This window comes from Hylobates moloch, unplaced genomic scaffold (assembly GCF_009828535.3).
Source record: "Hylobates moloch isolate HMO894 unplaced genomic scaffold, HMol_V3 SCAFFOLD_15, whole genome shotgun sequence".
In the NCBI taxonomy this organism is placed as follows: domain Eukaryota; kingdom Metazoa; phylum Chordata; class Mammalia; order Primates; family Hylobatidae; genus Hylobates; species Hylobates moloch.
The window spans coordinates 11701346-11723486 of NW_026652290.1; the positions used below are offsets into that span (position 1 = coordinate 11701346).

Consider the following 22141-nt stretch of genomic DNA (forward strand, 5'->3'; position numbering starts at 1 on the left):
TTTGTATTCTACTTTTTTGCCCTCAGCACATTCAGTATTTTCCATGTGATCAGAGAGCTTATATTTATCATATTATTGGCTATATAATGTTCTATCAAGTAGATACATCAACTTATTTAATCCTTCCCTTGTAAGATAATCATTCCAATTATTAACTATTAAAAATAACACCATAATAAAAATCTTTACATATACGTTTTATTGAATCAGATTACTAAATTGAAAGTTGCAGTCTCTCTGTATTTGACAGGGTTTTATTCAATAATTTTTAGTTTGGACGAACCTATTGTTTCAATCCATCCATATTACAGATCACTCATCTATTCAACAGTCACTAGGTAATTCTGTTATCTAGTGAAACTCCAACAAGGAGTTATCAAGTGAAAAACTCTAATAAGGTATCATTAAGAATGTCTTGAGTGTCTTATAAAGTTCCAAGGTAAGTGTTCATCTCCCTCAGATCTTACTATCCTAAAACTCTTCAAATCTGACCTTGGGCAAGTTACTTATCTCTCTGACCCTTAGTGTGGCCATCTGTAAAATAGAAACATGTATAAATTTGCCATTAAAGATTAAATGAAACAATACAAGTAAAATGCTCTTGCCAGGCATGGTGGCTCATGCCTGTAATCCCAGCATTTTGGGAGGCCGAGGCAGGCAGATCACCTGAGGTCAAGAGTTCAAGACAAGCCTGGCCAACATGGTGAAACCCCGTCTCTACTAAAAATACAAAAATTGGCGGGCATGGTGGCAGGCACCTGTAATCCCAGCTACTCAGGAGGCTGAGGCAGGAGAACTGCTTGAACCTAGGAGGCAAAGGTTGCAGTGAGCCGAGATCGCACCAGTGCACTCCAGCCTGGGGGACAAGAGCGAAACTCTGTCTCAAAAAAAAAAAAAAAAAAATTGCTCTGAAGAAAAATGACATTCCTACTAAGGTATGGATTAGTTACATCGCTATTTCCTCCCCTATCAAATGGAGGTGACAGTAGCTACTTCATAAGGTTGTGGTAAAGATTAATTATGCTAATTAGAAAAGTAACTAGCAGTCTCCTGCATAAGTAAGAATTCCCTACATATTACCTTCCCCTTCTAAAAATTTTACAGCAGTACTGAGCACTGCTGAGGAAATATCTTAGTTCATTTTTAGTAACTGAGATATTAAGAAACTAGTTGTCAAGAGCTGAAAATGTCTGCAGGAATGAAAAAGTCTAAGAATATTTCAACTTCATATGATGATGTCATACTTAAAGAGTATTAAATCACATAACATTTTACAAACAGGTTTCATAGATCTTTGGTTTTGTATGAGGTATTTGCTGAATTTCATTTTGCAAGTTTCTTCCACTACATTGCTGTATGAATATCTTAATATTTGTCAAATTTATGTTTCCCTTTTTTCCATCTCTTTTTCAGACAAGAAGCAGTACTGACATACTTTCTTCCTGCTTCCCTTAAATGAAATTCAATTTATGTATGGGAGGATCCCATATAAAAAACTATGGCATAGAAATAGTCAATAATTATAGATAAAAACCTCTCCTGCTACTGTATCATATAACAAAATTAAATTGCAATGCTGCCAATCTAGTTCCTTATTACCTTGAAAAAGCTTGGGGAAAAAAAAAGTATGGCCTACTGTATTATTAAACTTGTCTCGGCTATAAAAATTGAACTTGCCAAAAGAGATGACATTAATAATATAATCTTGAACAATTATAAAAAAGTTACAGCTCCTTGCAGATAAATTCTCTTCCCACTATGTGTGAGAGTGTACAGTGCGCACACAACTGTTCTCAAACTGAATTGTTCCTTTCTGTTCACTAGGAGTTACAAAGGAGGACTTCTGTCAGCTCGCTGTGTATCTTTTTTGTGATTATTTTCTAACACTTGAAATATGTCTTACTTAGAATGTTTTGGATTAGAAACTGAGTAGTCTTAAAGGAGTAATATTCATTCAACTGTTTTAGCAAAATACATCTTTGCTGGGGTTCCACAGCCTCTGGCTATCACAAGGCAAGGATTAACAATTAAAATGCAATTCCCTTTGCTTGTAAAGAATTACCTACTATAAGGAAAGTAATCTTAAAACAAGCTTATAGTAAATGTTGAGTACATATTCTCTACTGTTTTCAGTAATATGACCATATTAGGACTTTTTTTTTTTGAGACGGAGTTTCACTCTTGTTGCTCAGGCTGGAGTGGAATGGCGCGATCTTGGCTCACCACAACCTCTGCTGCCCAGGTTCAAGCAATTCTCCTGCCTCAGCCTCCTGAGTAGCTAGGATTACAGGCATGCGCCACCATACTCGGCTAATTTTGTATTTTTAGTAGAGACGGGCTTTCTCCATGTTGGTCAGGCTGGTCTTGAACTCCCGACCTCAGGTGATCCACCCGCCTCGGCCTCTTAAACTGCTGGGATTACAGGCGTGAGCCACCATGCCGGGATTTTTTTTTTTTTTTTTTTTTTTTTGAGACAGAGTTTTGCTCTTGTTGCCCAGGCTGGAGTGCAGTGGTATGATATCAGCTCACTGCAGCCTCTGCCTCCCAGGTTCAAGTGACTATCCTACCTCAGCCTCCCAAGTAGCTGGGATTACAGGCATGAGTCACCATGCATGGTTAATTTTGCATTTTTAGTAGAGACGGCGGTTCTCCATGTTGGTCAGGCTGGTCTCGAACTCCTGACCTCATGTGATCCGCCCGCCTCTGCCTCCCAAAGTGCTGGGATTACAGGCATGAGCCACCACGCCCAGCCTTTTTTTTTTTTTTTTTTTGAGAAGTCTCACTTCGTCACCCAGGCTGGAGGGCAGTGGCATGATTAGGCTCACTGCAACCTCCGCCTCCTCAGTTCAAGCGACTCTCCTGCCTCAGCCTCACCAGTAGCTGGTATTACATGCACGTGCTACCACACCTGGCTGATTTTTGCATTTTTAGTAGAGACAGGTTTTCACCATGTTGGCTAGGCTAGTCTCGAACTCCTGACCTCAGGTGATCCACTCGCCTCAGCCTCCCCAAGAGCTGGGATTACAGGTGTGAGCCACTACACCCAGCCTAGGTTATTTCTTTTATCAAATCCTTAGTTACTTCTGAAGTGTTTTATTAAAAAGCTTAGCCTAATGAAGGTATTTTTTCTAAAAACTTTCCTAAAAATTTTTTTCATTACCATACAAACTAAATCCTTTAGTCAGTAATGATATAAAATCACTCACTGCTTAGATCTAATCATGCTCTCAGAACTAACACTTCAGAAACTGAATTTAAAATGAAAATAAAGGCTGAGCCTATAATCCCAGCACTTTGGGAGCCTGAGGCAGGTGGATCACCTGAGGCCAGGAGTTCGAGACCAGCCTGGCCAACATGGCAAAACCCCATCTCTACTAAAAATACAAAAATTAGCCAGGCATGGCGGCGCATACCCATAATACTAGCCTCTTGGGAGGCTGACTGCTTGTACCCAGGAGGCTGAAGTTGCAGTGAGCTGAGATCACGCCATTGCACTCCAGTCTGGGCGACAGAGCAAGACCCTGTCTCAAAACAAAAACAAAAACAAAAACCAGCATGGATGGATCTCAAGAGGACCATGGTGAGTGGAAAAAAGCCATCTGAAAAGGTCACATGCTGTATGATTCCATTCCTATAACATTCTCAAAGTGGCAAAATTAGGGAGATGAAGAACAGATTAGTGGTTGCCAAGGGTTAGGAAAGGTAGTAAGGAAGGGTGGTTGAGTGTGACTGTAAAGGAATAGTACATTTCCTGAGAAAGAAACAACAAAAAAAGAAGTTTTTCAAAAAAAAAAAAAATTGTAAAAAAAAATTGTCAAAGGTAGGAGGCAGCACAAGGGAGATCTTCACGATGATGGAGCAGTTCTGTATCTTAATTGTGTTGGTGGTTAAATCAGTCTACACATGATCAAAATGACACAGAATACACACACTCCTTGTACTAATGTTAATTTCCTTGTTTTGATATGGTGCCAGAGTTATGTAAGATGTAACAACTGGGGGAAAGTAGGTGAAGGGTACGTGGGACCTCTCTGTATTATCTTTGCCACTTCCTGTTAACCTATAATTATTTCAGAATAAAGAGTTTAAAATAAATACATAAAGCTTATATATATATAAATTTTTTTTAAATAGTTTGTAACTGGATCTAACAAAAAATGAATTAAGAAACGTTGTTAAGGCTGGGTGCAGCGGCTCACATATGTAATCCCAACACTTTGGGAGGCCGAGGTAGGAGGATTGCTTGAGCCCAGTAGTTCGAGACCAGCCTGGGCAACACGGCAAGACACCATTTCTACAAAACAAAAAAAACACAAAAAAATTAGCCGGTTGTGGTGGCATATGCCTATAGTTCCAGCTACTTGGGAGGCTGGGGTGGGAGGATCACATGAGCCCCCAGAAGGTCATCAAAGCTGAGGTGAGCTGTGATCACACCATGGCACTCCAGCCTAGGTGACAGAGTGAAACTCTGTCTCAAAAAAAAGAAAAAAAAGAAAAGAAAAAAGAAAAGAGAAGAGAAAAGAAGAGAAGAGAGGCAGGAAGGCAAAAAGGAAGGAAGGAAGGGAAGGAAGGGAAGGAAGAGAAGGAAGGAAGGAAAGAAGGTAGGTTGGTTGTTGAACTGCATTTCTATTTTAAAAGCCTGCAGAATTAAAAAAAAAAAAAAAAAAAAAAAACACTGTATGGCACAGGAGCTTAAATACTGAAATTCTTGTCTCCACCACACTAATATTATAATTATTTAAGTGATCTTGAGGCTCAATCTTTTTCATTTCTAGAATAATACAGTTCTTTTTGTGCCTGTTTTCCAAGTTTATTAGGCTAAAGGAGATAAAAACATCTGCAAAATGCTGAAGTAGGCTGGACGCGGTGGCTCAAATCCCAACCCTTTGGGAGGCCGAGGTGGGTGGATTGCCTGAGGTCAGGAGTTCGAGACCAGCCTGGCCAGCATGGTGAAACCCTGTCGCTACTAAAAATGCAAAAATTAGCCAGGAATGGTGGCTGTAATCCCAACTACTTGGGAAGCTGAGGCAGGAGAATCACTTGAACCCAGGAGGCAGAGGTTGCAGTGAGCCAAGATCACACCATTGAACTCCAGCCTGGGCAACACAGCGAGACTCTGTCTCAAAAACAAAACAAAACAAAACAAAGCTGAAGTATATATAAGTAGTAGTTGAGGATAAAGCAAAGCAACATGCCCTTTCAGATCAGAAAGACTTCAGTTCAAAACCACACTTCTACTCTGGACTGGCTCTGTGCTCTTAGGCAAGTAACTTAATCTCACAGTCTGTTTGCTCATCTGTAAAACTAGAATGATAATACAATTTGACTAAATAACATATTTCAGAGGGCCCGACCCTGCGATAATTTTAAATAAATACTGTTAACCCATTCGCTAAATATTTTTTCCAATAAAATTTTTAACTACCATAGAAACTATTTAATCAAAACTCTGCTGAGGGCCAGGTGCAGTAGTTCACACCTGTAATCCCAACACTTTGGGAGGATGAGGAAAGAGGATCACCTGAAGCCAGAATCGCTCAAGACCAGCCTGGGCAACAGAGCGAAACCCCATCTCTACAAAAAATACAAAACAAAAATTAATCAACTACACTGGCGCACACTTTGTTGTCCCAGCTACTGGGGAGGCTGAAGCAGGAGGATCACTTGAGCTCAGGATTTCAAGGCTGTAATGAGCTATAATCGCGCCACTCTACTTCCAGACTGGGTGACACCATGACACTCCATCTCCAAATTAACAAATTCTTCTCAGAAGAAAGGTAGTTACAGATATCACTTCCTCCCCCCGAGAGAGTACAGAAGTTTCAACCAATCGCCTATCAATTTGCCTTTTCTAACAGTCAGCCTCTTTAACAGCAGTTGCTGATTACTGAATCATTTACTTCACAGGCCAAGTCTCACAACAATAAACATCAGTAGATGACCCAAGCCCCTTTGTTTGCAATGATGACTTCTTACATTAACAAAACTCTCAGCTAGGGTTTACAAATCTTACAGCCTCATAAAAAATTTTCATTGGTGTTTATGATGGTTAAGTTTAACCTACATATTACAAGTGGTACAATACTCTTAGTTGATAAGATTACGTTCTTCTGATTTTACTTTCTCCATTTACCTCATTCATTTTTTTAGTGTAAAAAAAAATGGCCAGGCGCAGTGACTCACACCTGTAATCCTAGCACCTTGGGAGGCCAAGGCAGGCAGATCACGAGGTCAAGAGATGGAGACCATCCTGGCCAACATGGTGAAACCCTGTCTCTACTAAAAATACAAAAATTAGCTGGGCGTGGTGATGCATGCCTGTAGTCCCAGCTACTCGGGAAGCTGAGGCAGGAGAATCGCTTGAACCCAGGAGGCAGAGGTTGCAGTGAGCTGTGATCACGCCACTGCATTCCAGCCCAGCAACAGAACAAGACTCAAAAAAAAAGTAAGTTTCCTATATAATGACTATTTGAAAGGCAAAAATAGAACCATTATTTCATCAAAGTTTTTGTGTTATGCCAAATCCAATTGATGTTCAGACAATGAAAAGTGACTTAACTACCTCACTTATCCAGTGGTCGCTGGCTTGGCAATCTTCACTATCCAGAATACAACAAGGAACTTGGAACTGAAACCTAGGAACTTACAAAGGTGCCCATGAGTCCTCACTCAGAGTATGTTTACTCTTATTGAAGCAGAATTCCAACTTTAAAATTTTATAACCTTTCATCAGTTCCTGGTTTAAACAAATCAGCCATTTAAAAAAAAAAAACTTTGGGGACAGAAAAACAGGTAAATTTGATTATGGAATGGACTTTAGACAGGTTAGGGAATTATTAGGGAATTACATCAGTTCTATTATGCTAATAATAATACTGCAGTTATGCAGTCTTCTTTTTTTTTTTTTTTTTTTTTTTTGAGACGGAGTCTCGCTCTGTCACCCAGGCTGGAGTGCAGTGGCGCAATCTCGGCTCACTGCAAGCTCCGCCTCCCGGGTTCACGCCATTCTCCTGCCTCAGCCTCTCCGAGTAAGTTATGCAGTCTTGATCTTATTTTTTAGAGAGGCATACTGAAGTATTTAGGGATAAATGTCATGATGTCTTTAATTATTCTTAAATATTTCAGAAAAAATGAAGTAAATATGGCAAAACATTAGCTGTTCAACCAAAGTTTTGAGAATATGAATGTTTATTATATCATTTACTCTACTTTCCTGTATGTCTTACATTTTTCATATTAAAAAAGAAATAATGGGCTGGGCACCGTGGCTCACGCCTATAATCCCAGCACTTTGGGAAGCCGAGGCAGGCGGACCACTTGAGGTCAGGAGTTCGAGACCAACCTGGCCAACATGGTGAAACCCCTTCTCTACTAAAAATACAAAAATTAGCCGGGCGTGGTAGCAGGCGCCTGTAATCCCAGTTACTCAGGAGGCTGAGGCAGGAGAATTGCTTGAGCCCGTAAGGCAGAGATTGCAGTGAGCCAAGATTACGCCACTGCACTCCAGCTTGAGCGACAGAACAAAACTCTGTCTCAAAAAAAGAAGAAAAGGGGAAGGGAAGGGAAGGGAAAGAAAAGACTGTTTTTTTAATTCCATGATGAAGACTGCTGGTCTGATTTCCTAACCCACAGTAGGTCAGAAGCTGCAAGTGGAGAGGGAGACTAGCTGCAATGAGGCATGTTGAGAGTTGCAAGGAATGCAAATTGATAGCCTGACAGTAAGAGAACAGACATCAAGACTATGTTGTAAGGCCAAGGCGGGCAGATCACCTGAGGTCAGTTCAAGACCAGCCTGGCCAACATGGTGAAACCTCATCTCTACAAAAATACAAAATTAGCTGGGCATGATGGTGGGTGCCTGTAATCCCAGCTACTGGGGAAGCTGAGGCAGGAGAATTCCTTGAACCCGGGAGGCAGAGGTTGCAGTGAGCCGAGATCACACCACTGCATTCCAACCTGGGCGACAGGGAGAGACGCCTTCTCAGAGAGAGAAAAAAAAAAAAAAAAAAAATGCAAACATAAGAAGTCAACGGTCTGGAGTGCTTAAACTATGAGCTATCCATGGCTATCCCTGAAAGCATCTTAGCATTACAAAACTATAATTAACAGAGACTGAGGTTCACATGTTGCTTTTTATTACTGTCTAACCATAGTACTTCATCTTACACAAAAATAAAAGTTGAAAAGTTACTAAAAGTTGAAAAGAAAAAAATTACATGTAACAGCAGAACTCTACAACTACTAATATACATGTATAATCTTGGCCAATATTTCCAAATGTCTATTTCAAATAAACAACTCTGGATATACTGCTTTTGGATTTATTTTAAAAATGACCATTTTCCAAGCTCTTACTCATCACATAAAGGGGAACAAGGAATGTGTAGAATGTAATTAATGAACTCCTTCCTTATTGGAAGGTAACCTATTTTTCTCTTTTACACACAGCACTGCAATGAACACCACTCTGCATACAATTTTTTCTCTCTTTTGGATTACTGACTTAGGATAGTATCCCAGAAATGAGATTAGTGGGTCAAAGGGTATGAATATATTACCAAGTTGCATTCCATTCCATACTCCACCAGTACCACAAAAGTATATTCATTTCATGACAACTTTATCTTAAGCATTAGTTAAACTTATATTTTAGTGATTCAAAAGTTGTGAAGTAGCACCTAATTTTAAAATGGTAAGTAAAACAATTAACAGAATAATGCAACATTTGTCCATATGCTCCTTCAGCATTTACTTTTGTATGACTTTTCCTAAGTCACTGAACTTTCTAAGACTTGTTTGTACATCTCCAAAACAACAAGACTGCATCAATTTCACTAGCACTCAGGGCAATGAAAACTGAAGAAAAAGGAACTATTTCTCACACATGAGATAGGCAAAATTGCAACACTGACAGGTTTCAGTGACAGATTACAGAGACTGGGCAGTCTCGTATATTGCTGTGGGTGTGTGCATCTGAAACTAATCTGACAGTGTCTATTAAAATTATAGGCCGGGCGCGGTGGCTCACGCCTGTAATCCCAACACTTTGGGATGCCGAGGCGGGCAGGTCATGAGGTCAAGAGATCCAGACCATCCTGGCCAACATGGTGAAACCCTGTCTCTACTAAAAATACAAAAATTAGCTGAGCATGTTGGCGCATGCCTGTAGTCCTAGCTACTCGGGAGGCTGAGGCAGGAGAATCGCTTGAACCTGGGAGACGGAGGTCACAGTGAGCCGAGATCGTGCCACTGCACTCCAGCCTGATGACAGAGCAAGACTCCATCTCAAAAAAAAATAAAATAAATAAAATAAAATAAAATTATAAGTGTACATACTCCTTAACCCAGAAATCCAACTTTTAAGACTATCCTATAAAAAAAGGGCAACAACAAGAAAGAACATGTTTATTACAGGATGGTTTATAATGACAAACCAGAAAACTAGAACCACCTAAATGCCCATCAATACGGGAATGGTTGAATAAATAGCAGCACATCCACGCCATGGAATATTAAGCAGGAATTGGAGCCAGTGTATTAATGTCGAACAATATTCATGGTATATTGATATGTAAGAAAGCAAGGTGCTAGGTGATGATCACATTATAACTCTTTTTTAATTTTTAAAGGAAAAACTCTGTATTATAAGCATTTATGTTTGTCACTGTAAAGGCACAGAAGACCTTTCTCATACAGCAAACTAATAACAATAACTTCTTCAGATGCGGGAAGGACAAATTATTCCTCTATATTATTTGACTTATTACTGTTTGCTCATTGTAATTTTAAAATTCCCAGATAGCAGGGATTTTTTTTAAAGGAACATTCTACTAGATATCTCTTAATTTCTAGTTAACTCTCAAAGCACACAATTCTATGAAGTGAGGTGAACAAAGGTCACAGAATCTTTAATGAATGGTTAAATTATGTTCAATGGCCACAAGAGTATGTAATATAGTTTTGTAAGGTTTACAGCAAACATAGTTACTCTTTTTTTTTTTTTTTTTTTTTTTTTTTTTGAGACAGAGTCTCACTCTGTCACCCAGGCTGGAGTGCAGTAGCACATTCTTGGCTCACTGCAGCCTCTGTCTCTCAGGTTCAAATGATTTGCCTGCCTCAGCCTCCCGAGTAGCTGGGATTATAGGCGTGCACCACCATGCCTGGCTAATTTCTGTATTTTTGGTAGAGATGGGGTTTCACCATGTTGGCCAGGCTGGTTTCGAACTCCTGACCTCAAGTGATCCACCCACCTCGGCCTCCCAAAGGGCTGTGATTACAGGCGTGAGCCACCACGCCCGGCCTAATACTTTTTAAAATGTTAACACAAAGGAGTAAGCAGGGGAAAAAAAAATTAACTCATGTTAAATACCTCAGCACCACTACCCCCAAATTCTGGATGAATGAAACATTGTATTATTCAAATCACTGAGCTCTGCAAACAATTCCACCAAACGTGTGTGAGAATGTACAGTGAACTCTTCTCCCACTCACTCCTAGATTCATTCTAGTAAACAGCAACAACCACAAAGAAAAGGATTCCTATGAGTACTCGAAGAGCAAGAATCTTATTAATCTCAATTTCCTGCCTGAAACAGGAGACCAGGTGCAGTGGCTCACACCTGTAATCCCAGCACTTTGGGAGGCCAAGGCAGGTGGATCCCTTGAGCCCAGGAGTAAGAGACCAGTCTGCGCAACATGGTAAAACCATCTCTACAAAAAATAAAAACATCAGTTGGGTGTGGTGGCACACATCTGTAGTCCCAGCTACTTGGGAGGCTGAGGCAGGAGGACTGCTTGAGCCTGGAAGGTAGAGGCTGCAGTGAGCTGTGATCACCCCACCCCACTCCAGCCTGGGAGACAGAGCAAGACTCTGTCTCAGAGAGGGGAGAAAAAAAAAAAAAAACAAGAAAAGTTACTAAAGAGCATTCTAGCTAGTCTCCTCTCTAAGAAAGATCTTCTGATCAAGAAGGAAAGATATTTTAGGAGGGACAGGCCCATCCTTTCAATGTATCTGCTAAGCTTAACATTTTATTCAAGGTGAGTTTCTTAAACTTTGGCCCTTATGACTGGAACTATTCAAACTTTTTTTTTTTTGAGACGTAGTCTCACTCTGTCGCCCAAGCTGGAATGCAGTGCTGCAATATCAGCTCACTGCAACCTCCACCTCCCGGGTTCAAGCAATTCTCCTGCCTCAGCCTCCCAGGTAGCTGGGACTACAGGCATGCGCCACCACGCCCAGCTAATTTTTGTAGTTTTAGTAGAGATGGGGTTTCACCATATTGGCCAGGCTGGTCTCAAACTCCAGACCTTGTGATCCACCCGCCTCGGCCTCCCAAAGTGCTGGGATTACAGGTGTGAGCCACCACACCCGGCCTCACACAAACTTTAAAAGGACACATCATCAGTGTTCCCAGGGGAGTGACAAGAACTTAAACATTCATGAGTAAAAGCAATGTTCACAGGTATGCCCAGCTTAGTGGGAATGTCATCATCCAAATCAGTCAGCAGCCACCACAGTAAGGTGGGCTTTTTAAACATTATCATCACTTTTGAAATTAGCCAAAAAAAAAAAAAAAAAAAAAAATCAAACCTTAAACATTGTTCAATTCAATAACTCAAGTCTCATTTTTAAACATACCATGTCTACAATCTTCATCAGCTTGCACATAATTTTTCTGCAAAACAAAAATACAAGATAAAATTAAGTATTTCGAGAGCTGCTTTTAACAGAGATGTTGTCAAAGGGAAACTTGGCTTTGTTTCAAAGTTTAATCATTAATGTTGTAAACTTACTATTCACAAGGCAAAGCTAACACACGTGCCCTCTGAGGATTACAGGGCACTCTACAAATAAACGTCCCAGTATACTCCCTAGTCCATGGACCCCCCCCACTCCTACTCCTCACCTTCTCTAACCCTAACTCATCAGCACCTCCCTCCCCACCAAAAGCTTTACTGAGAAAACTGACGCTACAAGAAGAGAATTTTCATAGACTGTCACCACCATGTCTCCCCTCTTCCCAGCATACACTTTGTCTTCCTTCTACCTGTTAACAGACATACTACCGTGCTCCTTTCTAAAGTCAACCTACGCCTGTGCAGATCAACTCAGCCGCCTACGCAGGTACAGCACTCCAACAAGCCTCCTCGACTTGTCCTACATCATTAATTTTTTGCTTTTGATTGATTCATTTCTATACAGAAATACAGTTATTTCTCCCATCTAAAAAAATATTTCCCTTGACTTTATCTCTCCCACTAGCTACCATTCCTTTTTCTTTTTCCTTTTCCTTTCTCTTTTTTTTCTCTTTAGTATCTCTTCATGGCAAAACTCCTCAAGAGTTGTCTATGTTGATGTATTTCAATTCCTTCCCCCAATTCTCTCCTAAGCCCTCTTTTTAAGCAGACTTTCACCCACTACTCCAAGGAAGCCACTCTCATGAGATCACCAGTGACCTCCACTGCATCCATGTGGACCCGCACAATTCACATGTGCCCACTCAGACACATTCTCACGGCTTTCTTGGCAGCTGCTGACACTACTCCACATTTCCTCACTTGCACACACTTCCTTCCTTCACATGGCTACCAGGACTCCTTCCTCTCACACTTTCCCCTTTCCTCAGGGTTGCTCTTTAGGTTGCTTTGCTGGTTGTTGCTCTGCTCCCCAACCTCTTGACACTGCAGCAGCCCAAGACTCGGCCCTCAGTCCTCGCCTCTTCTCTATGACGCTCATTTTCCCGTGGTGATTCTACGCTGGCTCAAGACATCATATAGCACTTCTGTCCCACAGTCTTCAATGAATCTCTCTCCCAAATTCCATACGTGCATATCTGACTGCTTACTCAGCATCTTCAGCTGGGTATCTGAATGACATCTCAAACTCAGTACGTCCAAAACTGAACTCCCACCTTCCCCCACAAAACCTCCTCCCCAGCTGTAGCCTTCTAACCTCAGTTGAAGGAAACACCATTCTTCCAATTGCTCAAACAAAAAGTATCGAGGTAAGTAACTGTGACTGCTCCCCCTCATTCCCTGCATTCAATACATTAGGAAACCTGATTGCTTCTATTTTCAATGTATAAAACAAAACCTAGTTACTTCTCACTATCTCCACTGCTACCATTTTGATCTGAGCCACTCTGGCCTGGATTATTCTAATAGTCTCCAATCTAGTCTCCTTGCATCAACGCTTATCCCTTTACAGTTTATTCTCAGCACAAAAGTCAAACAATTCCTGTTAAATTAGATCACACCACTCCTCTGCCCAAAGCCCTGCAATAGCTCCCCAACTCACAGAGAATAAAAACCAAAGTCTTTACCACGAGCTAGCGGGCCCCACAGGCTTTAGTCCTCCCACCTCTCCACCGCGTGCACTCTACTCTGGCCACACTAACTTCTAGCTGCTACTCAAGCACAGCAGGCATGCTTCTGCTGCTGGGTCTGTTTCCGTTGCCTGCAATGCTCTTCCTCCAACTTTACACATGGCTCACCCCCTTGCCTCTGGTTATCACCTTCTCAATGAGGCCTGCCTTGATCACTCTATTTAAAATTGTAACCCCATCTCTAACCCCAATATTCCCAATCTCCCCTGCCCTGTTCTCCTTTTTTCATGTGCTTACTACCTTTTAACAATCTATGGTGGGGTTTTTTTTTTGGTTTTGTTTTTGTTTTTGTTTTTTTTTGAGACGGAGTCTCAGAGTCTCGCCCTGTCGCCAGGCTGGAGGGCAGTGGTGCAACCTCGGCTCACTGCAACCTCTGCCTCCTGGGTTCAAGCGATTCTCCTGGCTCAGCCTCCTGAGTAGCTGGGATTATAGGCACGCACTACCACACCTGGCCAATTTTTGTATTTTTGGTAGAGACAGGGTTTCACCATGTTGGTTAGGCTCCTGACCTCATGATCCACCTGCCTTGGCCTTCCAAAGTGCTGGGATTACAAGTGTGAGCCACCATGCCCAGCCAGTGTTTATTTTTTATAATGTTTATTGTTTATTTTCTGTTCCCTTACTAGAAAAAGTATCATAAAGAAGAGACTTCTTTCTCTTTCATCAATATATATAACAAGAACCTAGAACAGTGCCTAGTACACAGTACATACCCAATAAATACTTGTTGAGTGAGTGCATAATCCAAAATGCCCTAAAGTAGTACAGTTTTCAACGTTCAAAAACGTAGTTACCTTGCCATCAAATATATTCAGCAATCACCAGCCACTTCACTCACATCTCTTTGGCCCAGAATTAGCTATTTGTATCATCACCACTCAATGAAAAAGGCCATTTTACATAGTTCAGCATTGGCTTATTGACAGTGTTTACTCACCAGTTGCAAAAATGAGGCAATTCTGTAGAGAAGACTCTCGATTTTGATGCGTTCTATTTCCAATGGACAAGGCCCTGTGAAGTCTGCCATGGAGTACTGGCCAAGAGAAAGAAGGGCCTCTGTGCAGTGCTTGAGGGCCATTTCATAGTCCTGCCTCTTAAGTGATTCACATGCTTGTTCACATGACTTTTCAGCTCTTCTGTCTTCCATGACTCAGGGACAAAAATCCTACAGACAGGGAGAAAGAACAAGAGAAGGTTTTTTAAACTTATTAATTATAAATTCTAGCCCCATTCCTATCTCAGCTGGCTTAATTATCTATCTGAATACTCTCAGCTAGCCTTTTGATGAAGGTCACAGCTAAGCAGCAGCTATTGATGCTACAAAATCTATACTTCTCTTTGATATTTTATGAAGTCTTTACTAAGATTCAAGCAAAATGTCAATCATAAGCCAGGATCATACCAACAATATAACAAATTTATAAATGAGGCAAATTTAGAAATGAAACATGACTGTGAATATTGCAAAGCATACAACAAACCATAAAGGATCCCCTTTCTTAACAAAAGGGACAAAAACGTTTCATATCCAAACCTCCAAATTTCAGTTTCCTAATTTCAGTCTCACAGTTCTGTGACCATGATTGCAGAAAACCAAAATCTATACCATGCAGGATTATTTCCCACCAATTAAAAAACTGGTTGGAACTGTTCGAACTGTCCATTAATTCAATTCAACAAACATTTCTCGAGGGCCAGGCCCTGTGCTAGCAGCAATGAATGCAAAGACAGGGCATGTCATCTCTGCTTTCAAGAAACTCAGATTCTAGCAAGACAGGCAAAGCACAAATGAACAATTACAAAAAAGACTTATTCCATCTGCCTAAAGGCATGAGCTGATTGCAAAAGGTGAACAGGAGTTCACCATACAGATGATAGGGAGAGCAAATGCGAGCTTTTCAGAGAGAAGAGTTCAAGTGAAATCACCAAGGGGAGAAAATACACAGCCTAAACTCAAGGTACATCAGAGGAGTAAGAGAAGCTATGAATGACCTCAAATGCCACGACAAGAAGCAAGGGTTTTATTCAAGAGGCAATGGAACACGATGAAATTTTTTAAATAAGGAAAGAATCTATCAAACATAAGTCCTACCAGTTCTATAAAGAACTGGTTAGAAATAGAAGAAATCACAGGCTTGCCACAGGGGAAGAAATGGCAAACATTGCCATTAGTAAGAGATCACTAAAATAGTCCAAGTAAGAAATAGCAGGAGTTTACACATTGTTTCTCCCTACCTATATCACTCATGGCAGGAGTGGAAAACGTGGACACAGAAGACCGACATCCTTTGACCTGACATTCACAATACTGCTCCAAACAGTCACTCTTGCTGACCATCTCTGTCAAACTTACAGATTGCTTTCCGTGCCTGCATCCACCTTCTCTCTCTCCTGCTCCTCCCTACCTTCCACCTTAACTGCTGGCCTTACGGTACTTCTTTGTCCCTTCCGCCTGCCTCCAGCCTACATAGATGTTCTCTGCCAGCCTTCCCGGCTTTGATAATGACACATGGGCCCTGCCCTCTCCTCGCTGTGCTGTAGCCATCTGCTGCCAATAAACTGCAGTGCAAGATGGGGGGAGAAAAGTCATTGATGGGCAGCCCATAGACAGCAGCAAGAGGCAAGATGACAGACATCTGAAGAGGTCTAAGCCCCTTCAGCTTTTGAGATTCTTGGTCTACCAAAACAGTAGAAATAGCTAGGGAATGAGATAAGAAAGAGTTCAAAGAGGACTTCAACAGTATTTGTCAGCATTTGTTCAATATTGGGGATTTATACATGTGGTACAATATAACATTCCCTACTTTTCTCAGTTTGGAATTTTTAATTTTAACACTTTTTTTTGAGACAGGGTCTCACTCTGTTACCTAGGCTCGAGTAGAGTGGCACAATCACTGCTCACTGCAGCCTCGATTTGCCAGGCTCAAGCAATCCTCCTAACTCAGCATCTCGAGTAGCTGGGACTACAGGCATGCACCACCACGTCCCGCTAAATTGTTATTTTATTTTATTTTTGTATTGACGCGGTCTCCCTATGTTGCCCAGCCTGGTCTCAAACTCCTGGGCTCAAGCTGTCCTCCCGCTTCAGCCTACCAAAGTGCTAGGATTACAGGTGTGAGCCACTGCACCAAGCCTAAACTAACTTTTAATATAAAAAAAAGAAATCTAACTGTGTTATTAAGATAACCCCCCCCCCCAAAAAAAAAAGAGTACTGTATCCTTGGTCTTTTACGTGGTTTCCCATTAAACTTCCTCCGCTTTCCTTTGGGGGGGGCTGTAATTCCCAGTTTAGTTTAAGGGTAAGGGGATTTAAATAAGTCACAGTTGGTATGTATGCCTGTTACACAAACATACATTGATGTGGGTGAAATCAATTGTTCAACAAAAGTCAAAAATATTTTCTGTATCACTACAGCAATGTTGCCCATTAGACAAAGAGTGGCATTACAAAATAATTACTAACTTATGATATAGTCCAGATATAAAATATCAACACTATTAACATTTTGGGCTCAATAATTTTTTGTTGTGGGCCATTCTGTGCATTATAGGTTATTGAGCAGTCGTTATCCCTAGTCCTTACCAGCAGATGCCAGAAGCACACCCCCTGACTTGTGACAACCAAATATGTCTCCAGTAAATGTCTGGAGAAGGCAAAATCAGCTCTAGTTGAGAATTACTAATATAGACAAGCATACACTGCTTGCCAGATAACAGCAACACAAGGTTCATAAAGTCCATGGATACCAGAGGCCCTAGAATTAGCAAATCTTCCCTACAGAACTCCCAGCCCACATCCAGACCAATAATACAAAAAGAAGTCATAAGAAAACAAAGCTAATAATGCACCAGCTAAAATCTTTCTTAGGAATGAGTATAGCACAGTGATCCAAAGCACAGACTAGGAACCAGAATTCACCAGCTGCACCACTCTCCAGCTGCATGGCCTGGGGCAAGTGGCTTTACATGGATTATTTCAACTTGCTCACCTCTAAACTGGGAAGACAACTAATACCTACCTCCTAGAGTTACTGTAAAGGATTAAGTGAAATAATACCTATAAAAGTACTTAAAAGAATGCCTGGGACATAAGTGCTCAATAAGTGTTAGCTATTACAATGTCCCTAAAATTCCTTATTTTCATTTTATATAAAGTTGTTTTTTGTTTTTTTTTAAGAGACAGAGCCTCGCTGTGCAGCCCATGCTGGGAGTGTAGTGATGCAATCGTATCTCCTGCTGCCTCACACTTGGGAATGATCCTGCCTTGGCCTCCCAAGAAGCTGGGACTACAAGTGCATGCCACCACAACCGGCTAATTTTTTTTTTTTTTTTTTTGTAGAGACAGGGTCTCAACGTGTTGCTAGTCTAGTCTTAAACTCTCGGCCTCAAAAGATCATCCCACCTTGGCCTCCCAAATGCTGGGATTACAGGAGTGAGCCACTGTACCCAGCGTACATAAAGCTGAAATCACTTTACTGATCTCAACATACAATACAGTATAGACAATGAAATATTATTCTATGTAATTACTTTACCTACTTGACAGAGGAATTATTTTCACCTATTTTCTCCATCTCAATACACCGGTAATGATTATGCAAAGAATAGCCATTGGAGAAATAAGTATATCTGCAAGTCACTGATAAGGACTAGCTAAATCTGGCTATGAGGGATGATCACAAAGATTAATATCAACAATGATCCCCAAACATATTAGCCAGGGAGATCTCGATAACATTAATATGTAAGTAGAGATTAAGGGCAGAACTATGAATTTCAGGAGCTTTGAGAGGAAATGACTCAATTTACGACCCTTCCTCAGAAGTGGATATCTACCCCAATTACCTTTGTTAATCAGGGCCTGATAACTAGTTTCCAAGATCTACCTGAATCACAGTAGGGTCACTTAGCTGTAGTGTGGAACTCAATACAACGCATGCTCCGTTCAGCTGTTTTGTCGAGCTTTTCAGAAAACAGCATGATCTTACTGCACCCAGTCCTTCTGAAGAAGCTAAAGTGGTTTATCAAGCACAAAAGCAAAACTGTCAAAGTCAAAATGAGAAAACATCTCAGGCCATGCTAAAATGGACTATGGATAATACGCAGTGAGAGATCTAGAAGTACTTCTAAATGAGACCAGCCCCCAGATATACTTCAAGAGTGTAGCTGACACCCCTGCCTAGGACACATCGATACATCTGTATCTATTGTATGTGATCCTTCTACCTGATCATAACAGCCAGATCAAAGGGTAGATACTAAGTGGGGCCGGGCGCGGTAGCTCACGCCTGTAATCCCAGCACTTTGGGAGGCTGAGGCGAGCGGATCACGAGGTCAGGAGATCGAGACCATCCTGGCTAACACGGTGAAACCCTGTCTCTGCTAAAAATACAAAAAAAAAAAAAAAAAAAATTAGCCTGGCGTGGTTGCGGGCGCCTGTAGTCCCAGCTACTCGGGAGGCTGAGGCGGGAGAATGGCGTGAACCCGGGAGGCGGAGCTTGCAGTGAGCCGAGATCACACCACTGCACTCCAGCCTGGGCAACACAGCGAGACTCCATCTCAAAAAAGAAAAAAAAAAGATACTAAGTTGGGTCTCTGAGGATTTTTCCCACAGGGACAGAGTGGCCCAGGGAATGGAAGTCGCTGGAGCTGAGTCACATTAAGCACATTAAGCACACCAATGTAGGAAGAAACATCACATTCGCCCATTGCTGAGGTCCGCCCCATCTGTCTTGACTCTTTCTCTTCCTGTTAAAAATTATCCAAACTTGGCCGGGCGTGGTGACTCACACCTGTAATCCCAGCACTTTGGGAGGCTGAGGCGGACAGACCACCTGAGCTCAAGAGTTTGAGACCATCCTGGCTAACACAGTGAAACCCCGTCTCTACTAAAAATACAAAAAATTAGCCGGATGTGGTGCCGCATGCCTGTAGTCCCAGCTACTCGGGAGGCTGAAGCAGGAGAATCGCTTGAACCCAGGAGGCGAAGGTTGCAGTGAGCTGAGATTGCACCATTGCACTCCAGCCTGGGCGACAGAGCAAGACTCCCTCTCAAAGAAAAAAAAAATTATCCAAACTTTTATCAAAAGAACGTAAAACACTAATTTCCTGCAAACTCCTATCCCTGTGAGAAACACTGACTTGGAGGATGTGACTTCACAAGCAAGAAAGCTGAAATCAGAAACCAGGACTCTAATCCAAATCCACTAACTCCTCCCATCTGTTGCTGACCTATAAAAAGAGACTAATACCATGCAATGAACGTTAGTTGTTCTGCCACCAAATACCCATTCCCTTTCCTCGTAATAAAAGCCCACAGTTTCCCTTTGAAAATTCACCTCTCCCCATCTCTCAGACCATGTGGTTCTTGAAGAGCTAACTCTACCAGGGATGTGGGATGGCATGTGACACTAACTAGCCAATCCGAGCCTCACAGCCCTGAACACAGGGATTGGCTCAGGGTATGACCCTGTAAGAGCCAATGAGACTTGCTGAGCCTTCTGGGAAAGAAACTGATGCTCCTTCCAGCTGAATCTAAATTCTGGGAAACTACAAGGGGTTGAATATACCGCAGCCATTTTTCTTACAGTGTCAGCAACTGAAGTCTATACAGGAAAAAGCAGAGCTGATTCACAGGGAGAAACTAAGTCATGATGATATCACCTGACCCCTGAATCCAGCTATGGCTAGCTGTGCCTGGACTTCGAAGTTAGGTAAGCCAAGAAACTTTTTTCCAGCTTAAGTCAGTTTAGGTTGATATTTCAGGCAGTTGGAACCAAGACATTCTTAATTTAGATAGATAATCTGATCAGTACCAAATGAGCTGATAATTGTCTTGTAAAATAGTGTATACACAATTATTAATAACAATGATCATGTTATTTATTACTTATTACTAATAACAGTAAGTGTAAAAAGAAAAAATAAGTGAGCATGGGAGACAAATGGCTTAGTGTGATATATGATTCTTCTGTGTCTTAAAAATATAAGCCTAGCTTTCCATGCCCATACTGCTCACGCAAACATGGTGAACGTTGCTAAAACCCGCCGGACTTTCTGTAAGAAGTGTGGCAAGCACCAACCCCACAAAGCGACACAGTACAAGAAGGGCAAGGATTCTCTGTATGCCCAGGGAAAGCAGCGTTATGACAGGAAACAGAGTGGCTGTGGTGGGCAAACTACGCCCATCTTCCAGAAAAAGGCTAAAACTACAAAGTACACTGTGCTAAGACTTGAGTGCGTTGAGCCCAAACAGATCTAAGAGAATGCTGGCTATTAAAAAGATGCAAGCATTTTGAACTGGAAGGAGATAAGAAGAGAAAGGATCAAGTGATCCAGTTCTACGTGTCATCTTTTATTATGAAGACAATAAAATCTTGAGTTTATGTTAAAAAAAAATTACATATATATATATAAGCCCAGAGCATTTGTTTTAACAACTTATAAAGTTACTTCAGTAATAACAAGAAGCTTTTACTGAATGTTCATTGTGTGCCAGATGTTGAAAAGATTATATGTACGTAATCTAATTTAATCCTCACAATGATCCTATAAAGTAGATATTAGAATTGTTATTATCATTCCCATTCACAGATAAGGAAACTGAAGCACAGAGTTAACTTACCCAGTTACACTGTAAACAACAGAGGCAGGATTCAAATCCAGGCAGTCCGACAACTCCTACTTTTACCATGACACTGATTCTGAGCCCACAAGCAACTAAGGTTCTAATGCTATTCCAACAGAGTAAAAACTCAAAGTCCAGCACTCCCAAAAGCACCAAATGTGTCAGTAAAATATCACCTTTTAATTCTGAAACAGGGTTAACATAGTTCTGCATTATAAAAACTACGTCTGTGTTAGTAACCACAATGTTAGTGATTACCATTTTTAAAAATGTAAACACACACACACACCCCTAAGCCAATTATCTTAGTTAAGCAAAAGTCCTAAGTGTCCCAAGATGGAGTGTATTAACTAGCACCATCTTTCCATAAAATGGTAACATTTGCATCCTTCCACAAAAGTCAACTTTCAGAGAGTATCCCATCCCTAACTTACTTTTTGCCACTTTTATAAAACAGAAACTTGTTCTAAAATTGATTCATCTTAGCACAATCTGACAAAAGAGCAAAATCGATAAACTTCATCAAAATTAAACATTTTTGTACTATGAAAAAGACACTGTTAAAAGAATGAAAGACAAGTTAGAGACTGGGAGAAATTTTGTGCAAATCACTTATTTGAAAAAGGATTCAGATCTGAACATATAAAGAACTCCCTGATGGGTGCGGTGGCTCATACCTGTAATCCCAGCACTTTGGGAGGCTGAGGCAAGTGAATCACAAGGTCAAGCGATCAAGACTGTCCTCGCCAACATGGTGAAACCCCATCTCTCCTAAAAATACAAAAATTATCTGGGTGTGGTGGCGTGCACCTATAGTCCCAGCTACTCGGGAGGCTGAGGCAGGAGATCGCTTGAACACAGGAGGCGGAGGTTGCAGTGAGCCGAGACCGCACCACTGCACTCCAGCCTAGCGACAGGGTGAGACTCCATCTCAAAAAAAAAAAAAGAAAAAAAAAAGAACTCCCAACAGTCAACAATAAGAAAACTAACCAAATAAAAACTGAGCAAAAGATTTCAACAGATACTCCCAAACAAGATATAATGATAACAAATAAGCACATAAAAGATGTTCAGTGTTATTAGCCATCAGGGAAATGCAAACTAAAGCCATGATTAGATTCCACTACAT

General features: G+C 41.2%; 1 protein-coding gene and 1 pseudogene across 3 annotated transcripts in view; one reads left to right on the plus strand and one right to left on the minus strand.

Annotated features, from left to right (window-relative positions):
• Positions 1-22141, minus strand: part of HELZ (helicase with zinc finger) — a 176704-nt gene that overhangs the window by 135650 nt on the left and 18913 nt on the right. For all 3 annotated transcript variants that reach the window (XM_032179047.2, XM_032179045.1, XM_032179046.2), the window contains 2 exons: positions 14323-14550; positions 11639-11675 (listed from right to left, as the gene is read on the minus strand). In XM_032179047.2, the coding sequence (XP_032034938.1) occupies positions 11639-11675; positions 14323-14532 (247 nt within the window). In that variant the 5' untranslated portion in view covers positions 14533-14550. The remainder of the gene's footprint in view (positions 1-11638; positions 11676-14322; positions 14551-22141) is intronic.
• On the plus strand, positions 20410-20765 carry LOC116483815 (large ribosomal subunit protein eL42-like; annotated as a pseudogene).